Below are 20,643 nucleotides of genomic sequence, written 5' to 3' on the forward strand. Positions count from 1 at the left end.
CTGAAAACAGAGGTTTTCAGTAAGGATATCTCTGTACTTAGCCTGACTAGTCTTCCAGTCCCTGCTGCTGTAAAACACGCCCACATTATGTTGCTGCCACCACCATGTTTTATGATTGAGGTTGTATTGGGCAGGTGATGAGCGGGGCTGTAGTATCAGGCTGCAACATAACAACGTTGAAAAAAGTGAACGGGGTCTGAATACTTTAGGAATGCACTGTATATTGCTGTTGTGCACATAGCACCATAAACTAAATGTAATTATTTTCTATATAAACATGTCATAAGTGACATTCCTGGCAATTTGAAGCTGGTATCTAATAGCTTAAAAATTGCGGCATAGATATAGTTTCCCATAGAAACCAGATGCTTGCCTCCATGTTCTGTTTGCTTTGGAAAACTGACAGCTGTATGTTGTGAGTAGTCATTTGCAGTCTTCACTTCCCATAGGCCTAGAACAAAGGAAGTGGAAGGCTCAGATTGAGAGATGCACAACCCATAAATTCTTGGCAAAAAATATCCATAAATAAGCAATAAATTCTATGCTTTTTGCTTGGATAAGAAAAGAAGCCCCAGGAACACACATTTGCAGATGATTATGGGTATGGTATGCCAGTGATTTGTTGGATGACTTCAAGCAGTGTTGAAAAGCAGAATCATATATATAATTAATTCCACTTTTGTCAAAGCTTTGTTGGCAGTTTACAGGGTAAAGGAGAAATAAAGCAAATTCAGTGCATTTCTCAGTGTATTTACTGCATATGTAGATTTAAACATTAGAAGCTTTCCTATTGCGTATTTTTTTTCTGTAAGGTGCATTGCTATAAAGTTAACGAGGTTAAATACAAAATAGGTTCTCTTTAAAAGATACGTTCACCTTCTGGAGCATGCTTCATCTTATACCCAATTTTAGGGTGTAGCATGTTCCAGTATGTCCTCCTCAATAAATACATATTTTTTTCATACATCATGGGACACAGTCGGGCTAATATTCATTACTTGCTGGGTTATATTTCATCTCCAGGTGAATGGACACTGATAGACCAAAGGTCTTTAAACAGGAAGTGATCCCCTATATAACCCCTCCCGTACAGGAAGTACTTCAGTTTTTTTTTACCAGTGTCTGCAAGGTGGATGGCACAGTTGTTTGAGCTCTCTGAACTCCAGGTCTCTAGTACCATAAACGTTTCTTAAAGGAATCAAGGTATTGACCGATCTGATCCATTTGACACAGGCTTTGTATGCTTAGATAAATGGTACCCGAGCCAAGATCCTCTAATGCGGTCTCCGAGCACTGGACCCTGCAAAGTGAAATCTTGGACACTACAGCTCTAAGGCATTCCTGCAGGGTGCTGTACAGGTCCAAGGGAGTGGACCCTAAACATGAAAAGGGTACCCAGTCCTTGAAGGTCCTCAAGTGATAGGAACCCCCCATGAAGGATGAAGATTGGGCTCTTAATTTCTAAGCTGCCCTATGCCTCAACGGGTAAGTGGAACCCCTTTATTATTATTACGGGATGTTCCAGTGATTGTAACAATCAGTCAAGCAAGCTAGAGGCTGAACACCTGTGTGTGGTGACCATACGGGGAGTTTTTGGGCTAGCTGTGGGTGTTTGCAAAGCGTACCCTTTTTGCTGGTGTCTAGCTGTTTTTCTTTTTTTTTTATATACATGTAAGATGGCCCACGACGGTGCGCTATTTTGCCTAGGTTCGCCATGGCGCACGTGCGGCTTCACCGCACATTTGCCGTAGCCTTTATCTTGACGCACAAAGATTTGCATCATATGTGGATAGGGCCAAGCCCTTTCATCGGGACCACGTGCGCATGCATCCACAGAACGTTCCGGGGCACAGCCAGCTTATTTAACCACTTCCCACTGCATGTGTACGGCCTGGTGGGTGCTTTCTCCTTCTGAGTGGACGTTCAGGGAAGTCCCTCAGAAGGAGCGGGATTGCGCGCGTTCCCGATGCTCTTGTGTCATCCGGACACAGTGCATCTTAGATCAGCAGGATGGCTCTGTGATTGGCCCTCCTGATCACATGACGGCCGTGTCCAATCACAGCCGTCATGTGATGTAAACAGAGAGCCAGTTGTTAGACGATCGACTCTCCTAACCTCACACGGAAGTGGTGAGGAGAGCGATCTCTGCAGCCAGCTGGTGATCAGTGAGTATGAGCTGTTTTTTACAACTTTTTACTCGCTGATCACCAGTCTAGTGTCACCACACATGTAAAGCGCACAAAGTAAACACACATGTCCCCACATAGTAATCCCCAAAACGCATGTCCCCCACATATATAACAGTAAAATCACATGTCCCAATGATCATTTGCACACACATGTCCATGATCACCTGCGCACATCTGTACATGATCATTTGCGTACATATGTCCATGATCACACAAACCGATTATTATACACTTAACAGGATTTTTTTTTTTTTTCAAAAATATGTAGCAGAATACATTTTGGCTTACATTTATGACAAAAATAGAATAAAGAATTTTTTTTTTTCAAAATTTCTTCTCTTTTTTTCGCTTATCGCAAAAAATAAAAAACGGAGTTGTGAATAAATACCACCAAAAGAGAGCGCTATTTATGCGAACAAAATGCTAAAAATTTCATTTGGGTACAGTGTAGCATGACCACGTAATTCTTACTGAAAGTGCGAAAGCACTGAAAGTTGGTTTGGGAAGGAAGGGGGCAAAAGTGCCCAGTATTGATGTGGTTAAGCTGTGTATGCCAAGCATGCAGCGTTTCCAGAAGGCAGCTGTGGGACACAGAGCGGGCTCTGAACCAGGCACTTGCAGCTGTTTATTTCTCCTTACCTGGGTCACGTCAGTCAGGATTGTTGCATAGAGGCTTGGTGAGCCCTAGTAAAGGGTCTCCCTTTTCAGGTGTGTTTAATACTACAAAAAAGAAAATAAAAAGAATGTGAGTATAGTCCAAAAAACTCAATGTGCGTGAACTTCCAACACAACAGCAGCCTATTTATTGCACAAATTCAGTCCATATGATGTGCACCAAGTATGTAATCTTGAAATAAACACCACTGAGACACGGTGCACCTCCACCACATTGAGTGCGTGCTTACCAGAAGGCAAGCTCTTATGAGCCTGCGGCTAAAAACCCAGCCAGGGCCTCTGTCTAGAGGAGTGTTGTGATAAACAATTCAGATATTTGGTGAGAAGAATCTTGAGCGAGGCACCAGACGACCAGGGGGACTCTATCGTCAACCAGTCAAGTGTCGGTTGTTTTTCTTGATGATTTTACTCTGCATTCCACATGAGGTTTAGAATCTTGTCAGTTTATTTGAATTTTTAAATGATTTTCAGATTCCATCACTTCCAGTAGATTCTCTCAGTTCTCTCAGCTTTCACTTCCTGTTGACCATCTCCCTGGGAGACATCATCAGGACATTATTTTGCCATCTTTTTTCACTCAACCTCATTTGGTGGAAGAGACACGACTGCATTCTTTGGACGCTGTCTTGGCAGTCAAGTTTTATTTGTCTAGATCTGCGGAGATCCAAAGATCAGACTCCTTTATTGTTTTACCAAAAGGACCCAAGAAGGGGCAGGTAGCTTCCAAAGCTTCCATTGCCAATTGGGTCCGTCAGTTGGTCAATCAGGCCTATGGTCTGAAACCTAAAGCTCCTCCCTTTTAGGGTGAGAGCTCATTTTACCTGTGGTGTAGAAACCTCCTGGGCTTTTCGCCATCAGGTGTCTGTGGCTCAGATCAGACTGCCACCTGGTCTTCAGTGCATACATTCACAAAATGTTATCAAGTGGATGCTCGAGCAGCCGGGGCTTTGGCTTTCAGCCGCAGTGTACTGCAGGCTGCCATATAAGGTCTGATGGCTATTGTTTGGCATGGTGTCTCCCTCCCCTCAAGGCTATTGCTCTGGGACATCCCAGTAGGTAATGAATATTAGCCTAATTCTATGTCCCATAATGTATGAAAAAGAAAATAGGATTTTCTTTTTTGTCATACTTGCCTGTAAAATCCTGTTCGTTGAGTACATCATGGAACACAGAGCCCCCGTCCCTCTTTTTGAGGATTCAGTGCTTGCTACAAAACTGAAGTACTTTTCCTGTAACCCCACTTTTTGGAAAATCTAAAATGAGGAATGTTAAAAAAAATATATATTTCTGTTGCAAATCTAGTATAAAAAATCTTTCATCAAATCTCTAAAGTAACCATAGGTGTATACAGATGTTATAAACTATTCTTGTACATTTATGACAATGTACAGATTGAAAGTGACTGTATCAAATGCCTCTGTTGAAAGGGTTGGGGTGTAGGAATGCATTTATATAAATATGCTTTCCTGACTATGGAGTTTGTCTGCATGCACTGTCCATTGAATGGCAAGGTAGGATCATTCTATAAAACACATGGGATACTGCTATGCACTGGCTTTTTAACATTTAGAAACCCTAATTTATGGTTACCCACAAAAACATGACCCTCAATAGTGTTCCATTGTCCATCCCTGATACTAAGCCACTGGCACCAATAAAATCAGTCCTCCCCAAGACAGATTGTGGTGGCTGTCTTTTGTAGATGGTATTATCAGAGGACCCATGATGCAAGGATAGAAATTTCTCCCATCTGAACTCCTGGTTCACACCTATACATTTTTCAGTTTTGCAGAAAAACACTACAGTCGATTTAATATGGTTTCCTATGGATGTTGTTCGCATCTGTGCATTTTATGCAAAGGGCCATTTTCTGGTTACATCGACTTCAATGGATCAAAAATGTGTATTGAAAAAAACGCTAAATGCACCTGGAATATGCAAACTGCAACCTGCATAGGTATGAATCAGGCCTAAAACTAGATCTGCACCATGACTCCGATTAGGAGAAATTCTGGTATGGCGGCTTGGCAACAACAGAGATTTTAGAGTCCTTTATGTCTATTATATCAATTCCAGCAGAAAAAAATGAACTCTCATATTGTGTGAAATAATTTGCAATGTTTCACAATGCCACAAACTGCGTTTGGTTAATTTGTCTCTTGCAGAACATGTTTTTTTCTAAGCTTTTACCAATAGTCTGAATGTTGTAGCCTGTGATGGACATGTGAGAGAATGCAATATCTTTCCTTTGGATTTTATTGTGGCCTCTTGGCAAGGAGTGGCTTCCTTAACCTCTAAGTGCCTTATAATGATAAGAAGTAAAAGGCAAATTTTCATGCGTTCATAAATTTATCAGACAAGGTAAGATTAGTGGATTGGTTCACTCAAGTACTAGATGATTCAGCTGTGATATGATTCAGACCTTCATGCTTCTTTATTATCTGCTTTTGTGTTTGCAGTATTTGTTAGTCGTTAACTTGGCTTATTCAGTTATGGCTTGTTCACATTAGAATGTAGTGTGCAAAACCCACGGTCCATGTGCGTTTCCCACACCACATTCAGAATGTACTTCACTTGCGATTTACAGCTGTTGTCATTGCAATGCTGATACCCCAAACACAGGTCACAAACACTGTACTTTGGCTGTACAGAAGTACCATGCAATCCGGTTGCGTTTAAAAAAAAAAAAAAAAATAGTGCATGCACTACTTTTTGTGTGACTTCAACCCATTCAAATGATGGATGAAAACGCACTACAAAATAAAGTTCTTGTGTGATCTTATGAAGATTTGTAAAATGAAAAAAAAAAAAAGATGGGTGTAAGGTCTGGTACAGATTGTGTGTATTTATTATGGTCAGGAGTGCGTGTATGTGTACAGTGCCTTGAAAAATAATTCATACCCCTTGAATTTTTCCACATTTCATCATGTTACCACCAAAAACCTCAATGTATTTTATTGGGATTTTGTTAGACCATCACAAAGTGGCACATAGTTGTGAAGTGGAAGGAAAATGATAAATGGTTTTCCACATTTTTTACAAATATCTGAAAAGTGTCCATTTATTTTGATACCGCTAACTAAAATCTAGTGGGACCAATTGCCTACAAGTAGGTCAGGTATAAAGCTGTGGAGAAGTTTAAAGCATGGTTAGGTTATAATAAAAAATCTCAAGCGTTGAACATTTTACGGAGCACTATTTAATCCATCATCCAAGAATGGAAAGAGTATGGCACAACTGTAAACCTACCAAGACGTGGCTGTCCACCTAAACTGACAGGCCGGGCAAGGAGAACATTAATCAGGGAAGCAGCCGAGAGACCCATAGTAACTCTGGAGGGGCTGCAGAGATCCACAGCTCAAGTGGGAGAATCTGTCCAGAGGACAACTATTAGTCGTGCACTCCACAAATCTGGTCTTCATGGAAGACTGGCAAGAAGGAAGCCATTGTTGGAAGGTAGCCATAAGACTTTGCGCGAACCAATGTGGGGGACACCGCAAACGTGTAAGAAGGTGCTCTGGTCAAATGAGAGCAAAATTGAACTTTTTGGCCTAAAAGCCAAATGCTATGTATTGCGAAAAACGAGCACTGCACTTCACCCTGGACACACCATCCCTACCAGGAAATGTGATGGCAGCATCATGTTGTGGGGATGCTTTTCTTCAGCATGGGACAGAGAAGCTGGTCACTGTTGATGGGAAGATGGATGGAACCAAATACAGGGCAATCGTAGAAGAAAACCTGTTAAGAGTGTGCAAAAGACTTGAGAGTGGGGTGGAGGTTCACCTTCCAACAAGAAAACATACAGCCAGAACTACAGTGGAATGTTTTAAATCCAAGCATATTCATGTGTTAGAATGGGCCTTTCAAAGTCACGACCTAAATCCAATTGAGAATCTGTGGCAAGACTTAAAAATTGCGGTTCACAGGTGCTTTCTATCCAGTCTAACAGAGCTTGAGCTACTTTGCAAAGAATAAGCAAAAATTTCACGCTAGAGATGCAAAGCTGGTAGAGACATACCCAAAAACACTCGTAGCTGTAATTGCAGCAAAAGATGGTTCTACAAAGTATGGACTCGGGGGCTGAATACAAATGCATGCCACACTTTAATAAATTTGAAAACCATTTATCATTTTCCTTTCACTTTACAATTATGATCCACATTGTCTGTCACATAAAATCCCAATCAAATATATTTACATTTTTGTTTGTAACGTGACAAAATGTGTAAAATTTCAAGTGACAGGAATACTTTTTCAATTTCTGCTAGGATCACCTAGGGGTGGAGAGTGGGGTACCTGTGAAAAGAATGTACTTCCAACATAAACCCCCCCCCCCCAAAAAAAAATGCCCAAAAATATGCCAGAGGGGGGTAGGAAGAAAACGAGCAGAACTTCACCCGAGTACAGAGCTTCTAAACGAAAGCGTTTTTTACCTTAACGTATACTCTGCATTTTCTGCATTTTTTACACAGATTAACTGCAGGTACTGATCAAAGTTTTCCAGCGTGGCCATTCAGTAGATGTTGTTCTACTAATTTCTGTCGAACCGGGAGGCCCACACACAGATCAAAATTCTGCCGGTCCCTGGTGAACCAGCCGAATTTCGCTTCAACCCACCTTAAAGTTTTTGTTGGTTTACATATCCTTAAGCCGGCCATAGACGGTTCGAATCTCGCACTATTCTTGCTGAACTGGCCGAGATTCGATCCATCTATGGGCAGGAAGACATCATAGTGCCGCCGGAGGGATTCCCCTTTCACCACTGACTGTGTTAATAATAGAATCAAGCAGTTTTTCTTCATTGACTGCAGGAAAGGAAATTGCATCATCTATAGCTTGCTTTATACTATCTGCTTTTACAAGCCGTTTTTTTTTTTTTTTTTTTTTTTTTGGTGGGGGTGACACAATCTGTTTAAGGTCTGTGAATACTTCTAGTAATCAAAAGCTGACAAAGCTCTCACCTGATTAAGCCTTTCAGTATCTATAGTCTTAAAGTTCATGCGGAATTAATGAACAAGGTCAATTAAGGGTGTTATCAGCTATTGTGGGAAATTTATCATTCTGACACAGAATTGTCGATACCACCAAATGGGGTTTTGTTTGCTTTTCCTTGAACTAACACAACAAAAGTTAAACATGGCCTATTTACCTTTTATTTTACTTTGGTGCTGGTTGCTGAGCTGATTATTGACTTTGTTTTGTTCAAATCTCATTCTTGGTAAATTAGGCTGAACACCTTTTTGTGAAAGAAATATCATTAAACATTTAAACACGGGATGAGAAAAATGCTCCCCCCAACACTTAATACTTTATTTTTAGTAAATGCTTTACATTTATGTAAAGTCGAAAATCTGTGCCACCGTTTTTTTTTTTTTTAAATAGTCATGTTTGGTCACCTTCACTTCTCTGCTTCCCCATCAACTGACGTTTGTGCCTCATCCCACGCCTGCACCTGAATGCATCTAATGAAAAAAAATGATGGAAGAAAAAGTTTTGTCCTGAGATCTTGTGAAATTTTCAGCAGAAACGTGCCATGTGCTAATCTTGTGCGTACACTCGGACATTACACTTATCTTTTGAGAAAAAACAAAACAAAAACTTTTTCTTTAACAATTTTACGACTACATCATTGATCTTGTGATGTAGCCTTCCCATGGTGCACCTATGAAGCCCTGGCTATGTTACCAGCGCCTCCAGAAAACCCTTAAAGTGATTGTAAAGATAAAAAAAAGTGTCTGTATTTGCTCTGTTTGATGGAATTGCACAGAGCGGCTGCGAACCTCCTGTTTTTGGGTCGCCCGTCAGCATTCCTGGCCCTTTCAGCCTATCCATTGTCCCCATGGAAAGCTGCTTTCCATGGGAGCACTTGTACGCTTTCGCACCTGTGCCCCACTTTTGCGTCCATTGACACAGACAGCGGTACTCAGCTCTGCCCTCACATCACTGACTTTGATTGACAGTACTAGGAGCCAATGGCTCCTGGTGCCCCAGCAAAGCCAGTGAAACACTGAAGTTAGGGGAGAGTAGAGCTGCAGACATGCACAGCGCTAAATCGAAATGAAGGGGGAGGTTGGGTGGGATACTGATGCCCAAACATGTTTTACCTTAATGCAAGGAATGCATAAAGGTAAAAAAAAATGTAGGCTTTACAGCCACTTTAAGACCCCTTTCACACCGCCGAGCCTATAGCGTGTATTTTTAGCGGCGGTTTACCATCTGATTTGCAGCACATTTTGGGCGCTAGCGGGGCACTTTTACCCCTGCTAGCAGCCAAGCAAGGGTTAAACACCCCCCCTCCCGCAATACGCCGCAATAGCGGCATTTTGCCGGCAGTAATACAGCGTTGCCCCAATGGGGAGCAGCGGTGGAGGAGCGGTAAACACACCGCTCCTTCACCGCTCCAAAGAAGCTGCTGGCAGGACTTTTCCTGACGTCCTACAAGTGCAACGCTCCGGTGTGAAAGCCCTTGGGGGTTTTCACACTGGATACAAAGGAGCAGCAGTTTGAGGGCAGATTGCAGGCGTGGTTTCTAACGCTATAGTGCCTGCAAAATGCCCTGGTGTGAAAGGGGTCTTAGTGTTTTAATACATTAAAACATTAAGCTGAACGCTTAATGTTAATCAGAATCTACTGATAAAATCTTACCTCTGCCCCCCTGTTGTGACTTCTTCGTGGCCAGTGCTCATTAAAATATTGTTGACCATGTAGCTTGTATAATGGTTATAGAAATTCCAGGACATGTTGGGCATCTTAAACACCAAAAATACTCAAAACAAAAGTAATGGATATGAGTTCAACCCCTGCTCTTTCACTTAAGTAAATGCACTTTCAAACTGCGCTCTCAAATGATTTAAAAATTCTAATATTCATGTATGGTATGGGAAAGGAAGAGAGGAAAGGAGGGGGCTGTGTATATTCATGTATTACTCTTTCCAGCCATATGAAAAAAATAGTTTTGTTCCCCCCCCCCCCCCAGGATTCTAAATGTGTGCGAGTGTGTGTGTGTGTATATGTGTATATATATATATATATATATATATATATATATATATATATATATGTATATGTATATGTATATATATATATATATATATATATCTAACCAACCTGCTCCTATTTATGGCTCACCTATGTGACTCTGGACCACACTGTTTGAACTATTGTATGCCTAATTGTTCATGTTCTGGTGGATGGTCACCCAGCTGCATACATTGAACTGAGAAAGTTAATCAATTTGAGCAACTATATAAACATAAATATTTACACTCCATTAAAGAACAACTGATTCCTACTAGCTGGGCCCCAAAAAGCCTGTGGTCGCCCTATGCATTGTTCCACATTTTTCTGTATGGAGGCGTCCATCTTGGTAGAGGCAGGGTTTTGCACAGTAGTGACATCACCAAAATCCAAATCTTCTAGACTAGCAGTCGGATCCACAGTACTTTAGGTCGCACACTGAAGATATACCACTTTAAGGCTGCAGTCATAGGCGTGCCTAGGCACCCCAGAGAGTGCACTGCTACGTTTTAGGACCAATTCCAGAAAAAGGAAACAATTTTTTTTTAGGGTGCAACTTAAACACAGTTATAGCACTATAAAATGGCAATTCTTCACTTTTTCTATTTGTTCCTTCTTCAAAAGAAGTTTTCACTGTTTCACAACCCCTCTGCATAGCGATAAAGTACTCCAGCAATCTACAATGGAATTCTGGACATGTTCTCAATTACATTGCTTTGACAAACTGGTTCCTGTTGGAGTAGCAGAAGCTTGCTGGTAGACTTCTGTTAACTGTTTTTTCCAGGCTCAATTCATTCTTAAAGGTGATTTCTGAGAGTTTGGGTTTAGGGTCCCCAAGTATGGGAAGCTGCAGGTGGTGGGTTCCACTTCCATATCATCAGAAAAGTTTTGTAAAATAGCGGGTATTTTTTATTTATTTTTTGTAAGCTTGTGAAAAGTGCAGTATCTCATAACCTTTTAATATTTTACCCGATCTCAGTATGGTAAACTGAAGTCAGGTTGTTTGTAATGAATGACTGCACAGAAGCATTTGCACTTGTCTGACATGTCTACATGTTTACTTACTCGGCAAACATGCCTGGCACCAGACCTATCTTGGATGAACAATAGCACTTGGCTAGTAAAATCCGCTTCTACAGTCATTTCTTAACTAAAGGTCTTTAAAAAGGTCACAGACTGCTTGTACACCTTTTCCCTGTTTGACGGTAATGGGCCAAGTTATGCAATGATCATTTCTTGTCTATGGGTACCTCGAGGCTTCTTCCATCCCCCCGATGCATTGGCCTGGACCTTGCTGAATTTAACCGCGCAAGACGTGTGGATATCAGAAAATCCATGGTAGTATTAAACAGTCTGTTCCTACCAATCTCTTACATTGTAATGAGTTTGAAAAAAGGCCTCGAACTGTGAATTAATGTAACATGCATTAACCTGTGCATTCCAATTCGAGCAAGCCCTAAATTTGCAAGTTTTTTTTGGTAACCGCATACTATCTATTGCTATATACTAGTAGATTTTCGAACAAGCAATCGTATGAACATTGTAGATTTGATGACTGGACAGATGACAATTGAAAGTGCCTCAATTTAATTTTGCTTTTAAGAATCCCAACTACCTGCCTGGAGTTTGCAGGTTCCGGTTTCCTCCTACAGGCCAAAGACATGCTGGTAGGCCAATTGGCACCTGTCTAAAATTGGCCCTAGTACAGGGCTCGACAAAACCCGGTCGCCAGGTCGCATTGGCGACTAGAAATAGCGACCTCGCGCCTGGGGCAGCACAGCTGGGGGTATCCTGTGCCTGTGGACCCCCCCAGCGTGATCGCGTCGGGCCGTTCCGCCGGCGGCCGAAAATTTAGGCCGCGGCTTTGAGGCCTTCTGCGGTCCTATGATTCCTTATGGAATCTGGCGCCCTCTTGTGGTCGTCGTTGGTATGACAAACCAGCAATGTTAATGAAGATTCCTCTGCCTGTATTATTATATTACCTGCCTCTTCTTCCCTTTATTTAGAACCCCCTAAACATTATATATATATTTTTATTCTAACACCCTAGAGAATAAAATGGTGGTTGTTGCAATACTGTCTGTCACACCGTATTTGTGCAGCGGACTTACAAGCGCACTTTTGTTGGGAAAAATAATTTAGTTAATAAAAAAATAAGACAACAGTAAAGTTAGCCCAATTATTTTTTATATTGTGAAAGATAATGTTACGCCGAGTAAATTGATACCCAACATGTCACGCTTCAAAATTGCACCCGCTCATGGAATGGCGACAAACTTTTACCCTTTAAAATCTCCATAGGCGACGTTTAAAAAAAATTCTACAGGTTGCACGTTTTGAGTTACAGAGGAGGTCTGGGGTAGAATTATTGCTCTCGCTCTACCGATCACGGCGCTACCTCCTATGTGTGGTTCGAACACCGATTTTTATATGCGGGCAGGACAGGGCGCGTTTAAAAATTATTATTTTTTCTGCTTTATTTTAACTTTTTTTTTTTTCCACTGTTCTTTTAAAAAAAATGTTGTGTCACTTTTATTCTTATTACAAGGAATGTAAAAATCCCTTGTAATAGAAAAAGCATGACAGGTCCTCTTAAATATGAGATCTGGGGTCAGAGAGACCTCACATCTCATATTTACACTAAAATGCAATTGAAAAAAAAATTGTCATTTGAAAAAAATAAAATGTCCCTCTAAGAGCTATGGGCAATGACTTGGAGACGGGGGGGCGGCGACGGCGCTGCTATCTTCCCCTCACTCGTCTCCATGTCAGGCCAGGGACAGGTCCGGATCGTCGTCACGGACCTGGCTCCTAACTTTTTAAGCTGGCTCCTAGATTCCAAGCAAATTTGTCAACCCCTGCCCTAGTATGTGTAATGAATGTGATTTAGGATCCTTGGATTGTAAGCTCCGTGTGGGCAGCGACTGATGTGAAGTAATGATGTAAAGTGCTGCATAAATTAATGGCACTATATAAGTACGGTACTTGTAAAAAAAAATAAGAATAAAATAAACATTTGATTTTAGATAGAATGTAATTTCCTCAACGTAGACCACGTATACACTGTTAGAAATTAATTTGTGCGAGAAATTTCCATCCTACTCCTTCGAAGGTTCTCATCACTGTATTGAAACAGAACATTGATCTGAGTAATACAGCTAGTGTATACTCAACTTTACTGGATGTATCTGTTTGTGATGTTTCGTGTTAAGACTATCTATAAACCTATAACTACCTATCTATAAAGACGTGCTTACCAAACTCCTGTTTGATCTTTCACACAATTATTCATTTATCAGTAAATCATTTTTTTTGCTTCAGCCATTATTTTCTACAGCCAGTAAAAACCCCAAAACTAGTGGGTTTTAAGAGGACTTTTCAGCTGTAAAATCATACATAAAAAAAAAAAAAAAAGCTGAAAAACGCAGCTGTTCAGCGTTTTTGAGCCATAAGCTTTTGTGGGATTATAGATTTGCTAAAAATGTTGAAAAACAAATTCTACAGCTTTCTACAGCTAATACTACTTTCGTTTTAATAATAATCAGTGTGCGTGAGGGCAAAAAAATTATAAATTGCTTGTGCAACCTGGTTTTTCCTGACAGGTTGCATTTGCTTTTATGGTGTATGTAATTCAATGATTTTACGGACACTTTTACAGCTGCTGTTTTTAGCTTCACAGCCAGTAAACTCCCCGGCATGTTTCCCTAAGTTTCGATGAACATGTAGGTGGTTATCAGCATTTTCTGGCTGGAAACACTCCAAAACCGGTGTTTAAGAGGAGTTTTTCAGCTTTAACCAATTAAGGACCGCCTCACACCGATATACATTGGCAGAATGGCACGGCTGGGCACAATCACGTACCGGTCCTGAGCTCCATGGCCGCGGGACCAGCGGACCCGATAGCGTCCTGCGATCGGGTCACAGAGCTGAAGAACGAGGAGAGATCTGTGTAAACAAACCTCCCCGTGCTTCCTTTTATAGGGAAGGAAGATCGGTGATGTCACATGCCAGGCCACGCCCCCTACAATAAAAAAAAAAAAATCACGTCATACATAACCCCTAAACTGCCCCCTAGTGATTCCTTCACTGCCAGTATCATTTACACAGGAATCAGTGCATTTAAATAGCACTGATTGCTGTATTAATGACATTGGTCCCAAAAATTTGTCAAAAATGTCCGATGTGTCTGCCATAATGTCAGTCACAATAAAAATTGCTGATCGCCGCCATTACTAGTGGAAAACAAAATATTAATAAAAATGCTATAAATCTATCCGCTATTTTGTAAACGCTATAACTTTTGCGCAAACCAATCAATAACATCTAAGTGCGATTTTATTTTATTTATTTTTACCAAAAATATGTAGAAGAATACGTATCGGCCTAAACTGAGGAAAGGTTTTTTTTATATATATTTTTTTGGGGATATTATAGCAAAAAGTAAAAAATATAGCTTTTTTCAAAATTGGCGCTCTATTTTTGTTTATAGCGCAAAAAATAAAAACCGCAGAGGTGATCAAATACCACCAAAAGAGCTCTATTTGTGGGGAAAAAAGGACGCCAATTTTGTTTGGGAGCCATGTCGCACAACCGCACAATTGTCAGTTAAAACGAAAAATCGCAAAAAGGGGCCTAGTCCTTTGGCTGCAAAGTGGTCTGGGGCTTAAATGGATAAAAATGCTCAAAAGCTGATAATAGCAAGACACCAAAAAGCACAGCTATTCAGCATTTATCAGAATTTTTGAGCCATAAGCTTTTGTGGGAGTATAGTTTTGCTTAAAAAAAAAAAAAAAAGCGTAAAAAAACCCAGAATAGTGCTGCAAAACTCATTCTACCAATACAGCTTTGTACTGCGAAATCTACTGGTGTTTTTAGAACGTCCAGTGTGCACGAGTCCTAAAGGTAATTATAGCTTGAAAAAGTTCTGACTTAAACATACAGAAAGTTCCAGCTATAGAAACCATCTTTTCTGAAATACAGAAAAAATGCTTTGTACCATCCTTCTGGGACCTTCAGTTCTAAATGCCCCATTTCTTCTCACCAACATGATCTGGGGATTGTGTAGCCCATGCCAAGACAGCAGCAATGGTATTGTATTTCTCTGCTAAGAAACTGTAAAAATGTGCCATACTGCTGCTACTGTGCTCTTTGTTGTATCACGCCAGTGTCATGCTCTGAAAAGTCAGATGCCTGGTAAGCATACAGATGAAGTATGCCATGATAATCCCATCAATAAATATGTTAATCTATTCCTGGGTCACACAATGCAGTTTTCAGCTTCTCCTAGTAACTAGGACTCTGAAGTAACATGTATTGTCATCCTGGAGAACGCCAGACCTCAGAAACCTTGAGAACAAATGAATCGTTACTACAGTGAAGTGGTCCAACTCAATAGTGATATACTGTATATAAAGCCATACAAACCACCCAACTTTCAGCCTTTACCTACAAAAAAATTCTGGGGAGCTGAAATGGAATAGTTGGCTCAGATTGTAAAAGTGATAATATCCTGCACTAAATGTTTGTAATGTCTAAGATTTTCATACTCATTGTTTTTCCCCATTTATTTGACTGTAGGTGAACCCTACGCCTCACTGTGTACGGGCCATGATGAAGATGACCTACTGTCCTTATTGTAAAGGACTGGTAACTGTAAAGCCTTGCAACAACTACTGTTTGAATGTGATGAGAGGCTGTCTGGCAAATCCAGGAGATCTGGATACGGAATGGAACAATTTTATAGGTAGGTGACGTGTGGTTTTGAAAAACAAAAAAAAAACGGTTGTATTTTTTTGTTAGTGTTGCTTCCTTTGCCTTGTTGACTTGGGGCTCTTTCACACTGATAGACTCCACCGGCTCAGCAGAGATCTGCCCGCTGATCCCCAATAAGCAGGTGGATGACAGGTCCAATCCGATAATGCAGAACACAGACACAGATTTCTTTTTTGGACGGTCAGATGTAAAGGGACCGCCAGTCCGTTTTACATTCCACTTACCATTAGGGCTGCACAATTAATAGTTGAGAATCGTTATTGCGATCTTGAATAAAGTGTTTCACAATTCTTTCTATGCAAAGAATTCTCTCTGCTCTTCTGAAGCCCCAGCCATCAAAAGAAAGGAAGAGAAACTGGGCAGTGTGCCAAGAATCAAAACATTCTTTATCAGTTGAACTTGATTATAAACATTGTAGCAATTTGTCAATGGAATAGACTGTGTGTAAGTGAAAAAAGTTTAACCACTTAAACACTAAACCTTTTTCTGACATTTGTTGGTTTCAAGTTAAAATAATTTTTTTATTTGCTAGAACCCCAAACAGTCTATATATATATATTTTTTTTTTTAGTAAACACCCTAGAGAATAAAATGGTGGTTGTTGCAATATTTTATGTCATACTGTATTTGCACAGCAGACTTTCAAATGGAATAAAAAAAAAATTGAATATATAAAAAAAAGCAAATGGTAACATTAGCCCATTTCTTTTGTATAATGTGAAAGATTTTACGTCGCAAGTATCGTGAGAGAATCGTGACCTTTTTATTCTACGCAAAAAAATTGTGATTCTCATTTTGGCCAGAATCGTGCAGCTCTACTGTCTATCGATCCACCACAGCAACGGATCCTCCATCTGTCTGCTTGTAGCAGGTAGGATTGGATGTCGGCGGGTGTAAACAAACACGTCCCTTTACATCCTCTGCCCCTCAGAGGGTAATGAATGGTCCGATTGTGTCTGCCTGAAAAAACGGACAGGCGGACCCAGACGGTCCCCATATGAAAGGGCCCTTAGGGCTTTGCAGCTTTTGTGCCTGCTTTAGTTCCCAAAATCCAGCACCAAAAATAAAATCTTGCCATTTTCTTATCCACTTTATAGTAATAAAAGTACACAATCCCACTTCTTCTGACTCCTGAATACTCTAAAACATATTTGTGCTTCCATGTCCCCTTACCGCACTCGGATTTTGGGGAATATAACGGGACGATGCCCACACCTGCGGGCATCATCCCGGTACCGTTTTTCAGAGCCGGTGATCGGCTTTTCAGCCGGAGGAGCGGGAGGGGACATCCCCCCCCCCCCCTCCTGCCGCTCTTACCAGGGCTCCCGTTCAATCGGGAGCCATTCCAGTACAGACTGGAATGATCTTGGCATAACACCATACCAAAATAGGACAAATGGTGAAAATCTGCAACCTGTCCTGTATATATGTTTGAAATTTTCTCTTTAATGACCTTTAGAAGCAGTTGCATGAATTAAGGTGCATTCACACCTGTAAATACGCACTGCCTGCAGATAGATCGGAGAACCCCTTGCAATTGGCTTGGAGTAAGTAACCCATTTGAAAGCAATGAGAGGCTGCCTGCTTCTGTAGCTAATTTGAGTCCACTTACTCGCTTCACTTAAAATGTAGCATTTCACATGGACAATACTGTTTTTAAGACATTTTGGTCAGAAACATTTGCACAATTGAGTCCCATTAAGCCGAAAAAACCCCGTTCCTGGGTAGAAATCATGCAGTTGATTTACTAAAACTGGAGTTTGCAACATCTGGTGCAGCTCTGCATAGAAACCACTCAGCTTCCAGATATTTTTTTGTCAAAGCTTAACTAAACAAGCTGAAGTTAGAAGCTGATTGGTTACCATGCACAGCTGCACCAAATTTTCTACTCTTCAGTTTTAGTAAATCAACCGATATATTTCATATATGTCGGAGGGACCCTCCTCTTGGGTCCCTCACCTGTGCTCCTGGCCCCTCCCTTCTGTCTAGTGCCCCTACAGCAAGCAGCCTGTGTGTGCATTTAGACAAGGAGCCACGTCTCGGCCCGCCCCCTCGCTCACTGACTTTGACAGCAGCGTGAGTCAGCGGCACCCACTGCTGTCTGAGCTAACCAGGAGGGAGAGTTCCGGACAGCAGAGGCTCTAATGCTACATCGCTGGATTGAGATGGGGTTCAGGAAAGTGTTAGGGGGGGGGGGGGCTGGGGGGGCTGCTGTACACTGAAGGTTTTTTTTTTTTTTTTTTTTAATCTTAATGCATAGAATGCATTGAGATAAAAAAAACACCTGCCTTTAAACATCAAGTGGATTTAATGTCAACTTACGGGGTTGCAAAAAGAAAAAAAGACATTTCCCTGAATTGCTCTCCTTTTAGAAGGCTGCTTCCAAGGGAGCATTGCTTTTAAGGCATAATGTTATTACTGTGTACCTTAGCATAGTAACTTAAGAATAAGAACGGCTTACTAAATATATGCTCTTTAAGTACAGTTTGTGCCTTTTGATTATAAATTTATATTTATCTTTATGTTAGTATTTCTCAGTTTATTGCCCCTGATGTGGTTATATTTTAACTCTTGTTTTCTGATAATGCACATCTGCTGTCTGCCAGGATTTGCTTCCAGGAAAATTATATATTTTTTTTCTGCCGTCATTGAACTCTGCTAATACTAAACTAATTCTGCTATAATCTTAAAGCCAACTGGCTATTTCCACAAAATCTGTTTTCATTAGGCGTTTCTCTCAGATGATCTCTATGTAGAAGTATTTTGGCTGCCCTGCTGGTATATACACTGTTACTTAATGCACATCAGGTTTCAGGCGCTCTAGGCACTGAACAATGCTGTAATCCCCAGAACCATGTCATGAATTTAACAAAATGCTTTAATTAATCTGTTCCTTGCTTGCTACATTTTGCCCTTTTTACATTATTGTTTTAGATCCTGTCTTCAAGCTGTTACCTCTTTAGTAGATTTTTTTTTCTCTAGTAATTAAATACTATTCATATAGAATGTGACAGACTTCTAAAAAATATATATATATATATATACGTAACCAGCTTTTAGGCAACCACTCCTCTTTTGTTTATGCTCCTTAAAGGCTAAGTTCACCTTCTGCAGCATGTTACACCCATATTTAGGCTTTAACATGCTTCAGCAGTTGCCCCCGCAGCCAAACTCTCACGTCCCATCCCCAGAGACTTTGGGTGGGGATTTCTCTCCCCGCACCCACTGTCACTTTCCACCATGAACTGTGAGGGCGCTGGTGAGCATGCTTATCATTCTTTCCCAAGCCATGTGCCCTTCAAACTCTCAGCATGTACAGAGGTACAGTCTGAAAGCTGTAGGGGTTGTCTGCAGGAGCCTGACATGGCTTGCAATGCTTGCGTGCTCCTGGTTGCAAAAATATTTGCATATTTTTTTCCCCAAAAGGTGAACTTCTTTAATGCTCTGACACAACTGACACTATAAATTGAAATAACCCCAAGGCCCCAGTTTTGTTTTCTGTCATTGAGATGTTATTGCCATGTAGATGGCAGTGTCTCCTAAAGTTCTTGTTCTAAGGCTACTTTCACACTGAGGCGCTTTACAGGCGATACCACGCTACAAATAGCACCTGTAAAGAGCCTCTCCTGTCTCTCCAGTGTCAAAGCCTGTAAAAAAAAGTCCTGCAAGTCGCATCTTTGAAGTGCTGTAGGAGCAGTGTATACACCAATCCTAAAGCACCGCTGTCCATTTAAAACAGTAGGGCAGCGCCGGCAACCCTTTTTCGGGTGCTAGAGGGGGTTGTTTTAACCCCGGTAGCGGCCGATTAGCACCGCTAAGACAACGGTAAAGCGGCACTAAAAATAACACTGTTTTACTGCCGACTGCCACCATAGTGTGAAAGTTGTCGTACAGTTATTTCTAATTGTACTCTAACAGCTGCACATGTGTAGCACAGTGTACAATTTCAGCATGCCGCTGGCTATACATGGCTTGCATTTGGACCAATTCCTTTGAATCTGCTGAAATTGGAGCAGTTGACACCACCTGACTCTGCGCGCTTCTTTTGACAAATTGAAGTAACCAAATAGAAGAAAATTGGCTGAATTATATCAGTCACTGTTTGGGTTTTCAGACAGGTGCCATTAGTGGCTGTCAGAATACAATGGCCAGATGCAGATTTTGCCATCCATGCTTTTTAGTTGAACTGAATAAGAGAAATCTTTGCATGGCCAGCTTAAGCTCCAGGTGCTGGCATTTTTAGCAGCAATTCGAGAAGGTTGATGACTTGGGCTACAGGAGGAGGGCACTTTGTCTTTCATCTGCTGTGCATACCTGCAAATTATAGCACGAGCCCCAGGGACCACTATTACATTTCATTTCACTTTTAAATTTGTATTTTTTTGTTTCATGGCCAAATGGCTCAATGCTGTCCTAGAATACTACTTTTTTGCACTCTGACATGCTGAAGTCACATAAAAAGATGGATAATGTCTATCTGACTGTTATTGGCCTCTATTTTTATAGTCTTTCCTCTACTTTCATGTTTTAGCAGTTAAAAGTATGATGCAGGAACTGGCCAAGATTCAAATCATTTATGGGCAGGCTGTATGTATTAAACTGATCAACTTGGGTACAACCAGCCTGCCAGATTTTAAATGTGATTATCGCTAGTGTAGCTGCTATTGATGATCATGGACTTCTGTCGGCGGGGACTGCTTTGGAATCAAGCAAATTCCCTGGAAATCAGGAAAAGCAGGAAAGCAGTTGAGTCCATGTATGGCCTGTCTGACTGTACTGTTTAATAAACACAAAGATTAAACCTGCATTCAGTAGTGAGCCATAATTGGTGCCATTGGACTCTTCAGCTTAGTTTACACTGGTGGTTGCGGAGGCAGTAAACGCCATATTTTTGAGCCCCCCCTTAAGCAGCAAAGGCATCCAGATGGAGTAATGCACATGCCATGGTGGCGATTCATTGCTTTGTAGCATGGCAAAAATGACTGTC

General features: G+C 41.0%; 1 protein-coding gene across 1 annotated transcript in view; it reads left to right on the forward strand.

Moving 5' to 3' along the window:
* Positions 1 to 20,643, forward strand: part of GPC4 (glypican 4) — a 159,436-nt gene that overhangs the window by 111,117 nt on the left and 27,676 nt on the right. Inside the window, exon 4 of the mRNA XM_077493220.1 lies at positions 15,462 to 15,627. Within this exon, the coding sequence (XP_077349346.1) occupies positions 15,462 to 15,627 (166 nt within the window). The remainder of the gene's footprint in view (positions 1 to 15,461; positions 15,628 to 20,643) is intronic.

This window comes from Lithobates pipiens, unplaced genomic scaffold, assembly GCF_037356315.1.
Source record: "Lithobates pipiens isolate NorthernLeopardFrog02 unplaced genomic scaffold, aLitPip1_a1.2 Scaffold_1, whole genome shotgun sequence".
In the NCBI taxonomy this organism is placed as follows: domain Eukaryota; kingdom Metazoa; phylum Chordata; class Amphibia; order Anura; family Ranidae; genus Lithobates; species Lithobates pipiens.